Raw genomic sequence first — 20708 nt, 5'->3', positions numbered from 1 at the left:
CACAATATTAAGTTAATATGATGATCATGGGATTAATTTGGATCGATTTTTTTTAAAAATTTTTAGAGTTAACTCCATCAAATATAACTTAATTCAAGATTATATTTCAAGAGTTATCTAGATTTGCTTTGATAGAGCTTATTGTGGACCGGCCATGCCAGAAAGAAAATACGATTTAAATCCCCGATCGATCAAGGCAGTTCGGATAATCAATCGGCAATTTGCTTATTATCCATTTTGAAAGCAAAGCAAAACAAAAAAAATCCCATAAATATTATTCCACCAATGAAATAATTGGAATTTCAAGGTTAAATCACTATCAAGCCAGCAAGTGATGGATCGACTTTATTTGAGAACTTTCATTGATGGTTCCTACATTGTATGCTTCTCTAATTTGGATCTCTTCAATCTCTACAGTACATATCTCATAAGCTACATCCAAAAATCTCTTTAATTTCTATACATATCTCATAACTTACATCCAAATCTTCTTTTAGAGTGAAATTATAACCAGAACTTAACTGTTTTCTTACATTCTTATCATCATAATCGTTCTAAAGCTCGTGTCAAATTTTCTCATCGGCTTAGAAAGGGTACAGATTGTCTGAAATTTCATCATGAGTTTGCACTTAAGAAGGAGAAGTGTGACATAATTTTTTTTTTTTGAATATTCTAATTCGGATACAGATGGGATCGATGTCTAAGATTCACGGAAAAAATGTAGCTTCAGTTTATAAAACTTGATCTAAACATATATACTTTAAAAGTGTTAATATATATAAGAATTATGCGGAAATTACAAATAAATAAATTACTACCATGATATAAATTGTTGTGGTCGGTAATCGGCTATTTGTTCCTGCATTAAAAGAAGAAAAAACAGAGTTCAAGTCGGTGAAAAATTAGTTTTCCATTAGCTTCCTGCCACAGAAAACCACAGTCCAAACACACCTCTTCCACGTATGTATAAAAGTAGTAGAAAGGTATTACGTGTGATTTAAAAACAGTAAGGAAAGATTTTGGTTTGTATCACATCGAGATATGGTACACAGAGGGATAATCTAGGAAGGAATACTCTTTAGTTTGAGGTTTTATGTTTAAAAATATGTTTAAATTTGCGGTCGAAATTTAATTTCATAGTAAAAATTAATATTTTTTATGTTATGAAACGCATTATGAATACAAAAAGAAAAGAGAAGATAAACTGAGTTTGTCTTTCTTTCACAAAGATGATGAGGGGTGATGGTAGGTAAAGCTTTATACAGAAACAAAATGGGGGTCCAGTTTAGTACGTCCAAACATACGACCAGTTGGTGACCAAAAAAGGCCAAGGAATCAAAACCCTATACATGGATGAGTTGACAGAGGACTCCGGTAGAGAGAGGAGGGAGAAGGACACAGTGGGGTGGCCATTAACGACCTAGTGCTCGTAAATGGAAGGTAAGCCCGCAAGAGATGAGAGGGACAGGGAGAGGGATAAGGAGACGGTGTCGTTGGAAAGTGAGACCTTTGAATGAAAATGATTTGAAAATGAGAGAGATGAGATGAGGTCGATGAGATTCATGGGCCAAAAGCTGACCAGCGGTGTGTAGCAGAGTCCCATCACTTGAGTCCATTTTTGACGCCTTTCTATTGATTTTTTTTAGCTCTAGCATAGTAATAAAATAAAATAAAATAATACTGTATAAAAAATATTTAAAAAATTAGTGCAGTTTATAGAATTGTAAATAATATTTGTTACCTGTGAGCAACAACTTGAGATTTAATAAAAAAAAGTAAAGGGGAGAGAAAAAACCAAAAAAAACAAAAAAAATTCTAGAAACATATAAAAACTTTAATGAAGATAACACTAGTACCGTTGGAAATATCTCGATAAAACAAATTCAATAATACTAAGAAAGATCACTAATATTGATCGGAATGGATTACACAAGTGACCTAAGAATAAGTGATCTGTGACATTTTTAAATGGTTCGTATGACACACTTTGTTTATTGTTTTGTGATATTTTTTGGTGACGTTGAGTTTGTTTTGTGATATTCTCTGACATTTTTGCATCGTATTATTTTATCAAATTTTTTACCATGCTAAAAAAACTTCCTTTCTATAAGCTAATGAATATTCAAAGAAAATTTTCATTTCAATGGAAAAAGAACAGGGAAGCCTCAATCCATAATGATAACTAGTTGTTTGGGGTCTCGATTAATGATGGGATTACCAAGTGTTGGAACATTTTCCTTTAAGATAAACCAATTTTAGGCTTGATAGAAAAATTCGAGTGGTTGAAGAGGCTACTATCTTTTAACAACTAAAGTATCTAGGCTAAGCAAGCATACTAATTAACTTAACAATCTTTTAATAATTTGGCTCACGGGATAATATACGTTATACATCAACCGTGAATTAATTATAAGAAAAGTTAAGAAATATGGGGAAATTAATATAGCTTTTCTTGTAAGATTCTATAGATTGTTATAGTATTTTTGCATGTTATTTTTTCTTTTTATTAAACACATGGTTTTTTTATGATTTTTTTAAAATTATTTTTGACAATTTAATTTTTTTTTAATTGAGAATTTCGTTTTATATTTTTTGTATTTTATCTTTCTATGAGATTAATAGGTTTGTCATGGTAACTCAGGTTGCTCTAGTTTATGGATTTGATTGTTTTTTTAATTGAACTTGATTTTTTTATAGTTTATTTTTTTTATTATATTGTTAAAAAAATATTTTTAGAGAAAAACCATGTTATTAAACTTTATGAAGTAATAAAAATTAAAATATGCAGGGGAAATCATTATTCACCCAACACCTATTGCACTGTGGATTACAATAGTAATAAACAATGTTTTGCCTTTTTTTTTGTGTTTTTGAATTTTTTTTTGACATTTTGTTCAAATCTATTTTTATCGATTTTATTTTTTAAAATTGAGATTATTGAGAATTTAGCTTTGTAATTTGTTTGCTTTTATTTTGCCTTTATATGAGGTTAACGTGATTTACGAGTTTGCCAAGGTAATCTAAGTTGCCTCAGTTTAAAAGTTTGGTAGGTTGTCTTTTTTTTTAATTGAATTTAATTTTTTTATATTCTATTTTTTTCTCATATAATTAAAAGGAACAAAAACAAATAATGTTGTTTTAGTGAAAAAAAATCTGCTTTTTTAAATAATGTTATCTCATTTTTTTAAAAGAATTAGTTTGATCTAGGTAAACCCTTCCAACCCAAGCCTTGAGTTGGGTTGATTTTCAAATCAAATCTAATAGTATCCCATTCTTATATGTGGTGATTTTATGACAAATATTATTTCATATGTAAATAGGAAAGTGAATTGTTTTTTGAGACAAGAAGTACTATATTCATTGTGTTAAACTAATTAACATTCTTAAAAAAAATTAAATTTATGTTGTGATTGTTAGAGAATAATATAAATCATATCCTGGAACCTCACCTAATAGTTTAAGCTTTTGGGCTGAGATGATTCTTTGATATGATATCAGAGCCTTGATAACCAAGTGGTCACGAGTTCGAATCTCACCATCCCTATTTATTTGATAAAAATTAAGCACAAGGTAAAATGAATCTGTGCAAGTTTCAAGTTTAAAGAGCTTTCAGTTGAGGAGATGTGTTAGAAAATAATATAAATCATACTATGGAATCTTACCTAACAGCTTAATCGTGTATTTTTAGCCGGATAATTATATGATATATAAAATTCGTGCAAACCGGAAAAAAAACCTCTTTGATTGGCAAGCAATGAAGGGCTTGATTGAATTGTGGGGTTGAAGCAAGCACCACCTGGAGGATTAGTCTGGATATCTTGGTTGGTAATAAACAATTTATTTTTTCCCGCTGCTATATTGTTTAGTAAGTGTTAATTAGACAAAAGATAAAAACCGGGATCATATGTTAAAGAAATAAAATATGAAGGTAGAAGCTTTAAGGAAGTAAACGAGGGGTTATTCAAAGCTTTTAAGAGCCAGTTTATCTAAGCCATTGCTTTTGCTTTTTGAATTGAAAAAAAAAAGGTTGAAAAAACATTGTCTTGATCCATGCTTTTCAACTAAAAATAAAAAAAACAGAAGAAACTTAGACAAAGAAAGCGATGGGTATCAACATCAGGAGAGATTAAGGAATGCACTTCTTGCGTAGTTATCATTTTTGTTTGACTAAGGCGAAGAAATGTGTGGCTGCCCTTTGCTTCTAATGTGAAGTTGCATCATTGCAAAGGTCATGAGATGGAAGCAATCCAAAGGAATCTTCGTATATGCCATGGATTTGTGGAAAAGAAGACAAAAAAATTGTTATTTCAGAAGAACACCATCCCCTAGATAGCACCATGCACATACATTTGCCCTTACGAGTTGATTGTTGTTTATCCCTCTAATTAGTGTCCTGTAAAATTTCAAATGCAGAGAAAGCTCCATTATTTGGGGCAACGATGATGACTTGGATAACTTAATTTACGAACATGATCAAACCTTGAATTGTTTGCTTGGTATTTTTGTCTGAAAATGGCCCAGAGCCATTTTTACTCCAAAGTCTGAACTCTGAAGGTTGGCTCGTTGGCCTGCTATCGATTCTCTTGAAAAACCTTTATTTTTATTTTTAGAGATTGAAAGAAAAAGACAATATTGACTTATATTTTGAGAGGATAAAAATTCATTTTAAAATTATTTTAGAAGTAAATTTATTTTATATTTTATATTTCTTTATATATCTTTAACCAAACACAACTTCTAACTAAACACAATTTAAAATCTAAATTACAATTATATATAAAATCCATAATCTGAACCAAGAGATTAGAACAAGCAAATGACAAACACTATTTATTGAATAATATATAATATTCATTTTTTTATTTATCTAACAATTTTTCATAACAAAAAATAATTAAATATGAAAATTCAAGTAAACATGAAAAATGTTGAGACAAGAAGACGGGAAATCCCAGGAAAATCAGCATGCACATCACAGTCCAGAGAAGGAAGGATACACAGAAGCTGAAGAAAAACAGGGTCCTCTCTCAACAGATGTGGATTGTGTCTGTGGCTTTGTCCCAGTTTCATGTTTGATACAGTATAAGCTGCAATTCAATTCTTGAATTTTAGAATCTTAGATACCAATTCAACAATGTTCTTGTCCGAAGAACCACCTTCACTAACAGCCTCAATAGCCAACTCTCTCCATTTCTTTGCATTCTTTTTCATCTCTTCGCCCTTCTCTCCCTCCATCACTTCCTTAATACAACACTCAATCTCATCTCTTGGCACAATTCCTTCCTCATCAACCTTAACTCTAATTCCCACCTTCCAAACATCCTCTACCAGCTTGGCGTTTGGTGGCTGGTCAGTCCACTGTGGCATTGCCACCATTGGCATGCCAAGACTCAATGCCTCAATTGTCGAGTTCCAACCGCAATGTGTAAGAAAACATCCCACAGCTTCGTTTGCTAGCATCCTAACTTGAGGACTCCACCCCACCACACAACCCTTTTCACCTAAGTCCTCCAAAAATGTTTTGGGGAGATTGATTTGCCCAGATTCCCTTATTACCCACAAGAAATAGTAATTACTATTCTTTAAGCCCCAAGAAAGTTCTTCAATTTGCTTCTCACATAGGTTAGAAATGCTACCAAAGGCCACATATACAACTGACCTTGGTGGTTTATTGCTGATCCAATTGGTGGAAATAGATGCGTGTAATGTAAAGAGATCAAGATTATAGTAATCATCGTCTTCAATACGCTTGTCCAAGTATCTTGATGGAACTGTTGGTCCAATTGTCAATGTTGGGCAGACTTTTGATATTGTATCCACTGCCTGTCCAGAGAAAACACAGAATATGATTTTGTTTTTTGAACCATGTCAGTTACAGACTAATCTCCAACACTTGATAGTTTTATACATATGAAACGATTTATTGCACCAGAATTATACTATGTTCTAAACTGACTAAAATTTAATTTTTTTCAACTTAATTTTTTTTAATATTCGAATTTTTTTAATATTCTAATATAAAAAATAATTTTTTTTAAAAATATTATTTTAATATATTTTCAAATAAAAAATAACACTTTCAAACACTCTTAAATTTTATATAGCAGCGGCACATAAATGTATATTTTTTTAATGGACTTGTAGGCCTGGGCCTCTAGCTTAAGAATTAGGGGTGGGTCAGGAGCTTTTCCATCCATATTAGGCTTAGCTTTGGTTTTATTTCTGAAATGGTTGGTGCCTTTAATAAGATATGATTTGCATCAACCATAATTGATTTATGACGTTTAGAATATCTTAATACTTCAATTAAAATAAAAATATAAACAAGGTTTACTTTTTCACTCCATAAACTTTGGGAAGTCCCCCATCGGTAGAAAAGAAAAGAATGGAAGCACTAAAGAGAGCTTGCTACAATTGAACCATGTAGAACATATATAATTTACCTCAGCCTCTAGCTTGTAGAAAGTGTTGATAAGAATGTAATCAACTTTGTCTGTATTGGAAAACTGATCCAGCAACATCTTGAAGTAACCAGGATACGAGCCAGGGACGTTAATAAATGATGGCATGTCTCGAGACTCAAGCAGAGGCAATCCAGGAATGGAAACAGTTGCTGAAGTAATTGGCAAGCTCAGCAATCCATGCTGAATGTTGTAATAAATATAATCAACAACACAAGGTTGAGTGAAAAAGGCAGCTCCCATGACCCCGAAATCCTTAGCAACATCCAAGGCCCAATGCAAGAAAGGCTCATAGATGACACAAACAATAGGGTATGGTGTGCCTCGATACTTGACAATAAGTTCAGCTAGGGTTTTTGAACCTGCTGCCTCTAGCTTTTCGAGATAGAGTTCACTAGAACCACCTGTTGGAAAGCCTTCTTCATCAAAACCGTCAGAAATTACATCAAGATGGACAGGGCCGATTGAGGAGCCGAGCTTCATAGACTTGGCAATGAAAATGGATGTTACAAGAGTTGCTTTGAGCCCTTTGGAGATCAAACGCCTTGAGAATTGCATCATGGGATTTATATGGCCTTGGCCTGGATATGGAACTAGTAGTACATGCCCTTTCCATGACTCCTCCATCCCTAAATCTCTCCCTCAACTTGAGCTCTCTTGGTGACGACTAGCACTACTACTACCCCTCGTTTGTGGATCTAGAGTTTACAATAATAAGAAGATGACATGAAAAAACAAGAGATAAGGGAAAACTTTTGAGGATTTTTCTCACGGCACGTGTTTTGGACTTCATAATTGTCTTTATACGATAATCCAATTCACTTGATTTATTAAAATCATTTTTTTTTATGTAGGTATTATACCAAACAAAAAACGATGCCAGCTGGGTGTTTCTCTCTCTCTCTCTCTCTCTCTCTATATATATATATATATATATATATATATATATATTGCTACTTTTCTCTTTCTTTCTTTCTTTTTTTAAACTATTATCATTTTCTAAAGGTAAATTATATTCTTTTAAAAATAAAGAACTTTTTATTTGCATTGCCACATGATGGGTGGATTTGAAAACTCTTCCATTAATTAAGACTAAAAAATCTCTCGTGTAACTTTCGAAATGTAAAATAAAGAATTATATTCTTGTTTGGGCGAAGGGATTGCATTTGTTCAATTATTGGAGATTTTAAAGGCCAAGACCTTAAAATGCTTCAAATTAATAGCAGAATAATTATGCCTTCACAATTATTTTGGAAAATTCGTAATAGAGACTGTGTTTCGAGTTTTGTATCAAAAGAATGTGTATTGCCTTTGGCCTTTGCTATATATATCCACTTGGTATATATGGTATCAAATAAGCCTCTAGCTACCAAAATGTTATCAACATTGAACTCAGGACGTAGCTACTTCTCTGTCCACAAAATTGCAAATGGAAAGACTCCTCTAGGACAACCTGTTTGGTGGTCCTTAATTTGATGCAAATAGTGTTTTTTTTTCAAACATAGCATCTTAGCGTTGAAAGTTCCTCAGATTTGGATGCATTAGGAATTTTCATGCGACAAGCATTTCGAGTGACCATGTGAGATTTGGATGCATTCGGACTTTTCATGTCTGCGAAAAACAACTATCTATAGACAAGTCGGTACTGCTAGGATTTCTCACAATTTTAAAAATCATGCCATAATCCTGGAGATCATGCTAATTAAAGATTGTGAAGATAATGCTAGTATTTATATCCTTTAATTCTAAAGATCATGCTAGGATTTGACAACATCTGTATGGAGTATAAATGAGATTGAAGATTATAGGATATTAGATCTTTAATTTAATTGATATCCAATTCAACCCTTCTAACTTGATTGAAGAAAAATAAAAAAATATTTGAGCTGACATGACCCAACACAAAAATCCGGATAGACTTGGCTGTTGATTTTTTCTATAAAAAATATGTTTTTTAATTAAAATAAAATCATTTTGATGCTTGAATTATTTTTTTTATTAAGCAGGATTCCTAAGACGGATGACCACGTCAGGTTTTATAAGTAAGCCATCAATCTAATAATTAAAAGGTGCAAGTTCAAAAAATGTACTGTAATCTACAGTAAATGTCGTCGTTGACAACGAGGAGAATATTCCTTACCATCCACTCACTTCCAAGAGACCCTTATGAGCCCTACGGAGAGGGTGTGAGAGATGGAAAAGATGGTGAATACGAGCCATGTACTAGTAGTTCCACTGCCAGGCGCAGGCCACATAAATCCCATGCTGCAGTTCTCTAGGCGTTTGGTCTCCAAAGGGCTCAAAGTCACCTTCATAATCACCAAATTCATATCCAAGTCCAGGCAACTTGGCTCATCAATTGGTTCCATTCAACTCGATACCATATCAGATGGCTATGACGATGGATTTAATCAAGCTGGTAGCAGGGAACCCTATCTTTCAAGCCTACATGATGTTGGTCCAAAAACCCTATCAGAACTCATCAAGAGATACCAAACCTCTTCAAGCCCTATCCATGCTGTAATATACGAGCCTTTCTTGGCTTGGGCTCTGGATGTGGCAAAGGATTTCGGGTTATTTGCAGCTGCTTTTTTTACACATGCTTGTGCTGTTGATTACATCTTTTACAATGTCTACCATGAAGTGTTAAAGATGCCAGTTTCTTCAACCCCTGTGTTGATCGAGGGATTACCACTACTGCTTGAACTTCAAGACTTGCCAACATTTGTTGTTCTGCCAGATTCATATCCTGCTAATGTCAAGATGATCATGAGTCAGTTTGCTAATTTGGACAAGGCTGATTGGATCCTCATCAACACTTTCTACAAGCTGGAGTGTGAGGTAGGCAATTTTGTACCGCATAATTGGACTTTACAACTATTTGTACTTCTTTTTCAGTTTCTGGGAAAATCTCATTCTTTTTCAATTTCCATCCCAAACCAATTAATTTCATCAATTCCATCCCAAAGCTATCTTAGACAATTTGTCCCTCCATTCAAGAACTGTAATGTGCTCCTTTCTTCTGTGTCTTTTGGCTACTGGAGGAGGCAAATATACACCGTCTAATTTCTAATAGGTCTGTGATGAAATGAATAAAATTAATTTCATAGGGATGGATTTGAGAATCAAACAATATTATCTTAGAATCATAATGAGGTCTTCTCTACTCTTTTGCTTTCTATATCTACTCGTTTGCCTTGATTTTTAGAAATGTATTCAAACCTATCCACATCGGGTCTGCATGGGTATTGTTGAGTTTTATACTTGATTAAAAAAGATGAAATTGAATGGAAAAAAAAGGCGAAACAATGAAAAAAATTGTATTGAAAAAAACAGAGTAAGAAGCTTTTTAATTATGGAACTTTATAGGTCGTATGAACAGTGAAGGTAGATAAAAAAAAATCAAAGTTTTTTAGATGCTTAGGCTTAGGGTAATTTCTTCCCGGCATTTGAATACAGTGAGACACGGTAGTACATAGATCATTATATGCCATAAAGTCACGTCTCTAAGCACATGTCAAAAGGAGAAATAATAATCGTTGGCTTCTTTATATGTTGGTGGCCAATCCTATCAGGATCAAATAATTGTGAATTGTAAATGATTAAAATTTGAAACTCTTAGCAGTAAAGGTAACAGAATTATATATGAATATTTAGAGATAAATAATTTGAACTTGTTGTGTTTTTATGTTATGTAAATTAAGGGTCCAAATCTCCACAAATATTTTGTTGTTCCTTCAGGTAGTGGATACAATGTCAAAAGTTTGTCCATTATTGACAATTGGACCAACAATCCCATCAATATACTTGGACAAGAGTATTGAAGATGAGGATGACTACGGTATTAGTCTCTGTGAAATAGACGCATCTCTTTCTATCAATTGGCTCAGCACTAAGCCCACTGCATCAGTTGTATATGTGTCCTTTGGTAGCTGTGCTACTCTAAGCAGAAAGCAAATGGAGGAAATTGCGTGGGGCTTAAAGAGGAGCAATTTTCACTTCTTGTGGGTGGTGATGGATTCTGAGAAAGGGAAGATCCCAGAAGGGTTTGTTGAAAAAGTGGAGAATAAGGGATTGGTAGTGAATTGGAGTCCCCAAGTGAAAGTGCTAGCAAATGAGGCTGTGGGATGTTTTTTCACACATTGCGGTTGGAACTCAACAATCGAGGCATTGAGCTTGGGTGTGCCAATGGTGACAATGCCAGGATGGAGTGATCAACAAACGAATTCTAAACTCGTTGAAGATGCTTGGAAGGTGGGAGTCAGAGCTAAGGTTGATGAGCATGGAATTGTGAAAAGAGAAGAGATTGCCATTTGCATAAAAGAAGTGATGGAGGGAAATAGAGGCAGAGAAATGAAAATGAATTCCAAGAAATGGAAAGAGCTGGCTATCGAGGCTACGAGCGAAGGTGGAACTTCTGATACTAACATTAATGAACTGGTAGCTATGTTGAGAAGCACCAAATGATTTAAATTATGTCACCTTATGCACAATGCATTTGTATTTTATTTGTTTCTAAGAAATTAGAGTTAGAAAAATATTAATAATTGAAACTCGTTAATCCAAATAAAGCAAATTACATAACTGATGAGGTGATTTATCACCCAAGATGGAAGATATCTTTTGATTCTAATCTCTTCACAATAATGCATGGGTATTGCCCTATGATACTTGGGCATAGATTTTGAAGACATTTATCTAGTTCAATCCACGTCCTGGAATGATCATGTGATTTCCTTGTTGTGCACAGAGTAGGAATTTGAAATCACATGTTTCACTAATATCAAGTCCTGTCACATTGATTATGGTAGGGTCTAGTAATCTTTGAAAGGCTATGGTTTATGTGAATATAAATGAGAAAAGACCCACATGGACCTCCCTATGTTCAGAAAAAAAACAATTTAAGGAGAAGGACAGAAATAGCAGGCATCCATCATTGCAGAGTGATATTTTATTAAACTATTCGTGATTTGTTTTTGTTGATTATAGGTTGCACCTGCCCTGACTTCATCTCTATAATGCCTCTCTATTGTGTTTGAGAGACAAGAATTGAAAAAAAATGGTCAAGGAAAAAAGAGCTAGGGAGAGTCATGTCCTAGTACTCCCTTTGCCTCTGCAGGGTCATATAAACCCAATGCTGCAATTTTCCAAACGTCTAGCCTCAAAAGGCCTCAAGGTCATGCTCATCATCACCCCTTCTATTGCCAAGTCTATGCAAGGCCAAGATAGTTCCATCAATTTGGAACCAATCTTTGATGGATCCAAGGAAGGTGAAATGGCAGCAAACATTGATAAGTATTTCGAGTGTTACAAGCTCACAATGCCTCACAGCTTATCCAACCTCATTGATTGATATAATGGTAGTGAATATCCCGTTAAGTTTCTCATATATGATTTTGTCCTACTATAGGCATTAGATATGGCTCGAAATAAGGGCATAGAAGGTGGTTAATTTTTCACTCAATCTTGTGCAGTTACTGTTGTTCTTTATCATGCCGCTCAGGGGGCATTTTAAGTTCCAGTAGAAGAGTCTGATCAGGCAGCCGTGTCCTTGCCTTCGTTGGAAAATTTGGAGTTCAATGATCTACCATCATTTGTTAGCGATGCATGTTCATATCCAGCTATACGAGAACTCCTCCTTGGTCAATTCTCAAATTTTCTTGAAGCAAGATGGCTGATATGGAACAGCTTTAATGAGCTTGAAGTTGAAGTGTGAACTCCTATTCCTTCATAATATAGTCATTTCTTTTGTTCATTCATGGCATATTGAAAACTGCTTGACATTTTGCTATTTCTGTACCAGGTAATGAACTGGATGAGAATTATTAAATGGCCAATCAAACCAATAGGACCAATGATTCTATCAATGTTCTTGGACAAGCGGTTGGGAGATGACAAAGATTATGGCTTAAACCTTTTCAAGCCCAATTCAGATGTTTGCATGAAGTGGTTGGACTCGAAGGAACCAGGGTCAGTTGTGTATGTCTCATTTGGAAGCCTAGCTGCCGTCGGAGAAGAGCAAATGGCAGAGCTGGCCTGGGGTCTTAAACGAACCAATAGGTGCTTCCTATGGATAGTAAGAGAGTCAGAAGAGAGTAAACTTCCAAGGGACTTTGTAAAGGAGACATCAAACATAGGTCTAATCATAAAATGGTGTCCTCAACTACAAGTTTTGGCTCACAAATCAGTTGGATGCTTCATGACTCATTGTGGGTGGAACTCAACACTCGAGGCATTGAGCTTAGGAGTGCCAATGGTGGCAATGCCACAGTGGACTGATCAACTAACCAATGCTAAGTATATCACTGATGTTTGGCATGTAGGAGTTAGAGTAAATGTAAATGAAAAGGGGATTGTCATCAAAGAAGAGGTAAAAAGGTGCATAAGGGAAGTCCTGGAAAGTGAAAGAAGCAATGCGATAAGAGGGAATTCTGATAAATGAAAGAAATTAGCCCAAACGACAGTAGATATAGGTGGGAGCTCTGATAAGAATATTGAGGAGTTTGTAACTGAGGTTGCATGCAAGTCCCAAAGGTATCATAGAGTGAGGCCCTTGCTGCCTTGATCTGCTACTATAAGATGTCATAGGCATATCAACACATTCATTTCTACATTTTATATGAGCTTATCAACACATTCATTTCTACATTTTATGAGCCTTTCATTCTGTTCTTGTAAAATATTTTGTAGACATCAATGCATCTTCATGGGGTGATTGTGAATCCACAGATGGGCCAGTAAAAGATGTTATTGACATCATTACATTTGATCAGAATACCTCATAAATCAACATTACTGCTTATTGGTGCTTGAATGTAGCACTTTTCCCTGCAAACAAAACCTTGAATATCATTAGTCTAGTGTTCATGTACTAGCTGTTGAGACAACTGTATTGAAGTCATTTGGACACAAGATGAACATGAAGAGAATAAAACATGCTGCTTCTTCAGCCACACAATATACTTACTGGTTGCGACCAACAAGTAATCACCATTATGGCGATAGGAAATGATTTTATGGAATAAGGGCCCTCTCATGCCCGAGACCAGTTGATTTATGAAGAATGGACTTCGTTTTCGTTTTTTAAACAGAGGTTTTTTGTGTGGACGTACTCTGATAGATAATCATGAAATTAAGACATTACTCTACCTTTATTTATAATATTGTTAATTGGTTGCTATGGTTTTCACTACAGTGATGCCTCGACAGGTTATGTCTAACATTAAATCTTGATAATGTTAGATATTTCTTGGTCATGAAAGTTGATTTCAGATATTGCATCAATCAAACTATATATATATATATATATATATATATATATATATATATATATATATATATATATATATATATATATATATATATATATATATATTGTAAGATACAAAATTTTGATCCAAATCTAAACTCAAGTCAGCCCAAACCCAACCTAAGTTAACCTAGGTATGAGAGTTATTTTTCTCTTTTTTAATTCTGTGGCTGTCATGACCCTCTCCTCATCAAACTAAAGATTTCAGTTTTTTATCTTAAGTTTTCGGGTTTAAGAAAAGTGGAAGTAGCAAGTAAGTGGTTCTCTCTCATATTACTTTTAATTATGATTTGTTTATGGAAGGATTAAAAAAAAACAGAGAGAGAGAGAATAGGGTTTATAAGGATTAGAATTTTATATTGTTAAGATTGATTTATGATTATTAAGGGTTTAGTGTTAGGTGATTAATTAACATATTGTTAGAAATAAGAATTTGTGAGTTGATTTGTTTAAATTAATTTTTATGGGTTAAGAAATTCATTTTAACCTTGCTGGAAAATCTAGACAGAGTGGTCTTGAGGTTGAAGATAACCAAATTTTATTTTGGTCTTTGATTTATGAAAATTTCAGTTTAGTCCCTAAACTTTGAAAAAATTACAATTTGACCTCTAATGTATTTTGAGATTCTAGACAGTGTTATTATGAGATTAAGGATGATGAATCTCAATTTGATAATTGATTTGGAATATTTTCATTTTGGTCCCTCATTTTTAGGAATTTACATTTTAGTCCCTAAACTTTATAAAAATTACAGTTCGTCCCCTGGTTCGTTCTAGAAAGAATTGAGGATGGTTTATGGGTGAAATTTCAGTATGGTTATGTATTTATAGTTTGGTCCAGTTTTGATAAAATTACATTTTGGTCCCTGTTTTGGATAATTGTCGTTTTAGTCCTTAAACCTAGGAGACTAAACCTGGTTTTCTTTTATGCATTGGAATATTTTATTTGTGTTGTTTTGAGTTGCTTTTGAGTATATTTTGTATATTTGTTATAGGTTCTCCTAACGATCCTCAATAGATTTTTCGGGTCTTTCATATGATATTTCTTTTAATCTATATTTTTCCGGGTGAGTGGGATAATCTTTAATATACATATAATATATATAAATATATATGTTGATTATACAATGAGTGCAACCAGTTAATTTCTTGAATATATATATATATATATATATATATATATATATAGCTTTATTTTCCGAGTACTCATTTATTCTTGAATTTGTACTCGCAATCTGTTGAATTAAATTTTATTTGATATGATACACATTTCTTTGATGATTCTGCGAATATCTATTATACCTTGATATAGGACTTGTCAGTAACTCCATGCTAACAGGGAGTAGTTAACCTATGTGCACATAGTATTCTGTATACCTAGCTGGTGAGAGAGGCATCAGCCTGTGGCGACTGATCATCCCACAGTGGTCACCTTCGAGTGTCATCTGATCTCTGACACGTATTCCACTATTTTATGATAATATGTTTAGTGTGTATATGTATATGTATATCAAGATAAATCGACTTACAAACTATTAATATCTAAAATGTATATTAAATGTTATTCCCTCACTGAGTTGGTTGAACTCAGTCCTCATTCTTAATATTATTTCAGGTTCTTAGTTTCTGATAGCAGTTGGACTTTGTTGAGTGTTCCTGCTTCTTCAGTTTTGAACGGTATGACTTGCTTGTTTTGTAAGGCTTTCCTTTTAGTTTTTATTCGATGTCTTAGATGCTCCATTATTACTTTGTTTTAATTAAGTTTGGATTTTTGACAATGTAATGAGTATTATGGATTATTATTTTTTATTTTAATTACTGATGAGAAGTTTTGAACTATCATTTGGTTTCATTAATTTTGAATAATATAATATTTCTAAAGATTATGAAATGCTGTATATTTTTAAATAACTTGTTCTTTTGATATGTTCGTTTTGAGGCTTAGCGTAGGTGGGGTGTCTTTCCGACACCGCTCTTGCGTTGTCGGTCATGAACTCGGGATTCGGGTCGTGACAAAATCAAACTAAATCATTTATGAATATATAGGTACTAAGATTAATGATATAATTTTAGAAAATTCATGTTTTAATGTTGGCGTGTGATGCTCTGGCTCTTACTTGGATTCAATAAAAGCACAAAGAGCTTGATTGATATAATAAATACATTTCAGGCACTTAATTAATCCATTATCAAAATTTATGAACAAACAATTATATATTTATTAACGACCAAACTGATATGAAGAATTTATACAATAACTTGACGGATTTGATTGATTGGTCACGTCATCATGTTTTGGCATTTGTTGCGAGGTGGTGAGAAAAGGTTTAGGAGACATTTGCAGGGATTCAACATCAGTTTCGAGCATCTTTACAACTTCATGCATTGAGGGACGATTCTCGGGTTTTAATTGTATACACCACGATGCCACTATAATCATCTTCTTTGTTATCTTCTTTTCTTGCTCTGTGGTGTCTCCTAGTACTTCTAGGTCATTTCCTTCACAAACCTGCTCATAAACCCACGAAGGAAAGTAGATTTGGCTTGCATCGACTACCAATTCACTCAAGTTCTTCTTTCTTCCTATCATGTCCATTAACAACATCCCAAAACTGTAAACATCTGCTTTGTAAGACACGCCTCCGATATTTTTGTAGAACAATTCAGGAGCAATGTATCCCATTGTTCCTCTAGCCGCAGTGAGGGCCACAATGCCATTATTTGTTGGGTACAATTTTGCTAATCCAAAATCTGAAATCTTTGGAACAAACTTCTCGTCGAGAAGAATATTGTGAGGCTTGATATCAAAATGCAAGATTTGCATATCACAACCTTGATGTAGATAATCAATGCCACGAGCAATCCCAAGAGAAATGTCAAACATTTTCTCTTTACTTAATGTGACACTACCTCGTTTAGAAAAAATATACTTATCAAGGGAACCATTAGGCATGAACTCATATATAAGACCACGTTTTGATCCCTCGGCGGTAAAGCCTATAAGCTGCACCACATTGACATGGTAAATTCTTCCGATGGTGTCAACTTCATTGGTAAAGTCTTGTCCATTAGCTTTCGAATTGCTCAAGATTTTTACTGCTGCAAAACGACCACTACGAAGCTTTCCTTTATAAACTGAGCCAAAGCCCCCCTCACCCAACTTCTCTTTGAAGTCATTTGTTATCTTCTTAATCTCTGAGTAAGAATACCTTACAGGCATGAGATTGTCATTACTCTGCAAAAACTCTTCAATGGTGTCATACATTGATAAGTGCCTTCTTCGCCATGTGTAGATTAAATAGGTCACGAGGCATGAAAGCCCAAAAAAGAATAATATTGCACGAAATATCACTGTGTAGAGAAACAACAAGAACAATCAATGGCAGAATGAAATATTGTTAATTTGATAGATTGCAACATCAAAATTATTTTATAAATGAAATGTGATTTCCGTTGTGTTTGCCTCCGATAAATCCTTACAAGTTTACTATGTATCGATGGAAGCATCAACTTTTTTCAAATCTCAAATCCATTGCACCAAAAGGTAAAAACTTCTTACGAAAATGCAAGAAAAAAAAGATTGTGCACAGAGAATCTTTGTGAATTTTGATTTTATCCATCTTAGCTTCGGATTTTTATAAGTCATTAAAGTTGCTAATATTTATATCTATTGTAAAATTAAAGAATTAGACTCAATTAATTAGAAAAACTAGAAAGTTGAAGGGCTTATTTCCATGAAACCAAAGTCACTGAAGATACTTTCTTGCGCTTTTCCATTTTTCTTTTAATCTTATGTTTTGATCTTACAATGCACACATTTCATGTTCCACAACGAATCCAAAGAAGCATAGGAAAGTACTTACCAGTGAAAATAAGTAGTGCTATGAGCAAAACTATGATTATGCTGAGAAAATCTGAAGATATGGTCTTGGTCCCAACATACGTATAGTATTCTGCCATATGAAAACATGAAGGCATTGGAAAATAAATAAATAATATTAAAAAGGTTTTTTAGATGAACTCGATAATCTCAATATTTACATGATAACTCGAGAGTTATTGTAATTTACCTTTGTAAATTCGGAATCCCAAATGCGGTTGTCCTACAAGATTTATAGAAAAGGAGAAAAATCAATATGGGAAATCTTATAGATAGTAAACAAGAAAGAAATAAAGTAATTAATCATAACTTATCCCTATTTAATGCTTTTAAATGGTTTTTTCTGCGCATATTGTCTATATCATTAATGAAACAATTCCAGATTACAAAAAAAAAAAAGAACTCTAAATTAACTCACCCCCTCTTCTTGAATAGTATATCCATGTCCCGCTTGGAAAATACTTGGTTATCGGCCCATAGACTTCATTGCGAAGAAAAGAGAAGGTCATGTCAGTGTTCAGCCTTTGAAGAACCAATTCATGTAATTAATTGTGTTCCATGCATGCAGTTTAGACTTCATGTTTGAGTAAAGAAAAAGACAGGTTCTTACTGAGATAACTGAGTATACGATTAGTCAGAAAGTCTGCAAGAAAAAACAAATAATTGTTAAAGAAACCAGTGATCTCAATAATTGGTAATATTTATTGGCAGACAGAGAAGCTGTGTCACCTATTGCCACTCTGATAGGAGCACCATTGAGGCCTGCGTTCATATAAAAGAAGAAATCATCAAATTACTTGAGTTTTGAAGGTTTGCGTTGTCATTGCATGCCTAATTGATTGAAGTAAAGAACCGTAAGATCAGATAGGCCAACATGGAGAAAGTAACAAATATAAAGGACTGCCAAGGAAAGCAACAGTCAAGCAAACGAAAAAAGCTGCAACAAACAACGGAAAAGGCAAAACCACAGGACATGAACAATCTCTGGCCCAGCTGAAATAAAAAACTAGCTTGATAACCAAAACAGTACCACACTCCAGAAGCCAGGAAGGAAATGAAGATTCGAAGTTGTGTTTAATTGAGATATGAAGGAAATATGTATATAGCAAGAGCTTGAAAACACAAACATTAACACTTTAAGTAGAATCAATTTTCTTTCTATTCGTTTTTTCCCCTTTTTTTGTCATTACAATATACTGTTAAGATTGATTATACTACCTCTAGTAGTTTGAAAAAAAATACAAAAATAGTTCAAAGCCACCAAGAGCTAACAACAAGAAGAAAATATGTATGGTCAATGGGAAGATATCTAGGCCAATTAACTTATAATAAACCCAGAACAAGATAAAGCTTTAAGCAATGTCACAACAACAAGACAATGGTCATGGATTTGCATAAAACACCTTCTTTTATCAAGTATAAAATAGAGAGATTTGTGCTGTTATGAAATCTATATTCAAATTAAGGTAAGCTGAGAGAGAGATAGAGAGAAGAAAACGCACCGTATGAATCACAATATGTACTATCGTAGTTGCAGTACTGGATCTCATTGACAGAATCACAACAAGCTGAGTACCATGAAAGCTCAAATCCATATAACAAAATATCATGGACATCTCTATAGGAAATACTGGTCATGTTTTCTGGCATAACAGATCCAGGGGCAGAATAGATCAAATTTATACGGCATAAGTCCGGTACCTTCAGCAAGTCGGCAGCAACCATGACATAGGAGTAACCTTCCGCATTGCGGGAGCTGAACGTAGAATTATAGGCAGTAGAATTTCCATTTTTGCAAGAAGAAGCATCCACTATGTAGTCTGGAGGACTCAGTACAGGATTTTCGCAAGTTATAAAAGTTAATCTAAAGGTCATAAAGTCGGTGCGAAGTTTATCGAACCCAAAGTTATATGGAAGATAGTTCCTGTAGCTGATGTAATTATCATATGCGATAAGAGATCGATGAGGGATGGAGAAGCAATCATCCTTCTGAACAGCAGCTTCCACAAGTCGAACCGTGAAGTTACTGTATTCGATCGCCTGAACATAATATTTTACCGTCTTCAAGTATAAAGTTGGACGATTGTTTTCACAAACAAGTTCATAACTTTTGTGGCCGCAGCTTTTGGGGTCGGTGTTTAATCGAAAAGGGTAGCTGATATTATGGATGTTTCCACAGGAAGAGGGAGAGCAGTAATTGCTGTTCTTTCTAGCGCTGCAGCTATGGTGGATGGCTATGATCTGTAGAAAAAGAAGGGCTGCATATGCACCAAAGAGGTGCCTTAATGTTCCACTGAACATCAGGACACCAATCGTTTTGTTACACTTTGGACATGAGTTTTATAGCATATGTTTTAGTAAATTACATGAAGAGCTCCTACCAAATTAAGAAGGGGTGGGCAGCTGCTTTATGGCTTCCAGTTAGGAAAGTCAAGCTAGTCGACATGATTGAGCTTCTTGTTTTGGCATGATTTGACTTTACACGAATCTAAAGTAATGAAGATGGCATCTAGATCTGAATTATTGAATTACTTTTTGCCATCAAATTTGAACATTGAATTGCAGTCCACAGGGCTTGGCTTTTGGATATAGAAAATCACTGCTCGCGGAAAGCCAAGAGACACGGTCTTTTGTTCAGAATTAGTAACCAGCCGCCCATGTGGAAGGTGGCAATCTACAGCTAAAAAGATAACGAACTTATCTCTAATTTAAAGTGTGAAAACAGAAGAGATTGCTTTTTCGAAAGAAGAAGTGATTGTCATTTCAAGGAGCTGATCAATGGAGGAGACTTCAAATTCAAACATCAATGAACTTATCTCTAACTTGACATACATCAATTTGACATAATCTTGAAGTTTCAAGGTTGTCTCAATCTTGACTAGCTTGCGATTGTTGACTAGCTAGCGATCGTATGCTTGTTTGTAATTTAATGGTTTCTCACTACCCAATTGCATGCTTATTTATTAAACATGTTTTCCCCTACTAAAATCATTTGACTAATCAAAACACAGGATTGTTTTTAAATTATAATTTATAAATTTTTTTTCAATTATAACCGC

At 34.1% G+C, this 20708-nt stretch overlaps 3 protein-coding genes and 1 pseudogene across 4 annotated transcripts; 2 read left to right on the top strand and 2 right to left on the bottom strand.

The window, feature by feature from the left end:
- Positions 1-4803: 4803 nt before the first annotated feature.
- LOC133672606 (flavonol 7-O-beta-glucosyltransferase UGT74F1-like) lies at positions 4804-7250 on the bottom strand. The gene is made up of 2 exons (XM_062093064.1): positions 6444-7250; positions 4804-5823 (listed from the first exon to the last, which is right to left on the bottom strand). The coding sequence occupies exons 1-2, from the start codon at positions 7086-7088 to the stop codon at positions 5095-5097; spliced, it is 1374 nt and encodes a 457-aa protein (XP_061949048.1). The 5' UTR covers positions 7089-7250; the 3' UTR covers positions 4804-5094.
- A 1292-nt stretch (positions 7251-8542) lies between these two features.
- LOC133673206 (flavonol 7-O-beta-glucosyltransferase UGT74F1-like) lies at positions 8543-11802 on the top strand. 2 transcript variants are annotated; one of them, XM_062093916.1, is made up of 3 exons: positions 8543-9302; positions 10203-10869; positions 11451-11802. In XM_062093916.1, the coding sequence occupies exons 1-3, from the start codon at positions 8655-8657 to the stop codon at positions 11498-11500; spliced, it is 1365 nt and encodes a 454-aa protein (XP_061949900.1). In that variant the 5' UTR covers positions 8543-8654; the 3' UTR covers positions 11501-11802. The 2 variants fall into 2 exon arrangements, with proteins under 2 accessions (XP_061949900.1, XP_061949899.1); XM_062093915.1 differs by lacking the exon at positions 11451-11802 and having other exon boundaries at positions 8544-9302; positions 10203-11045.
- Positions 11521-13236, top strand: LOC133673205 (mogroside IE synthase-like; annotated as a pseudogene).
- A 2728-nt stretch (positions 13237-15964) lies between these two features.
- LOC133672374 (LEAF RUST 10 DISEASE-RESISTANCE LOCUS RECEPTOR-LIKE PROTEIN KINASE-like 2.5) lies at positions 15965-20234 on the bottom strand. Its single transcript, XM_062092771.1, has 7 exons — positions 19152-20234; positions 18379-18411; positions 18260-18292; positions 18068-18130; positions 17840-17872; positions 17633-17722; positions 15965-17120 (listed from the first exon to the last, which is right to left on the bottom strand). The coding sequence occupies exons 1-7, from the start codon at positions 19948-19950 to the stop codon at positions 15991-15993; spliced, it is 2181 nt and encodes a 726-aa protein (XP_061948755.1). The 5' UTR covers positions 19951-20234; the 3' UTR covers positions 15965-15990.
- Between the last annotated feature and the right edge of the window lie 474 nt (positions 20235-20708).

This window comes from Populus nigra, chromosome 14 (assembly GCF_951802175.1).
Source record: "Populus nigra chromosome 14, ddPopNigr1.1, whole genome shotgun sequence".
NCBI lineage: Eukaryota > Viridiplantae > Streptophyta > Magnoliopsida > Malpighiales > Salicaceae > Populus > Populus nigra.
The sequence above is the reverse complement of the archived record's forward strand: the minus strand, read 5'-3'. Positions and strand labels throughout refer to the sequence as shown.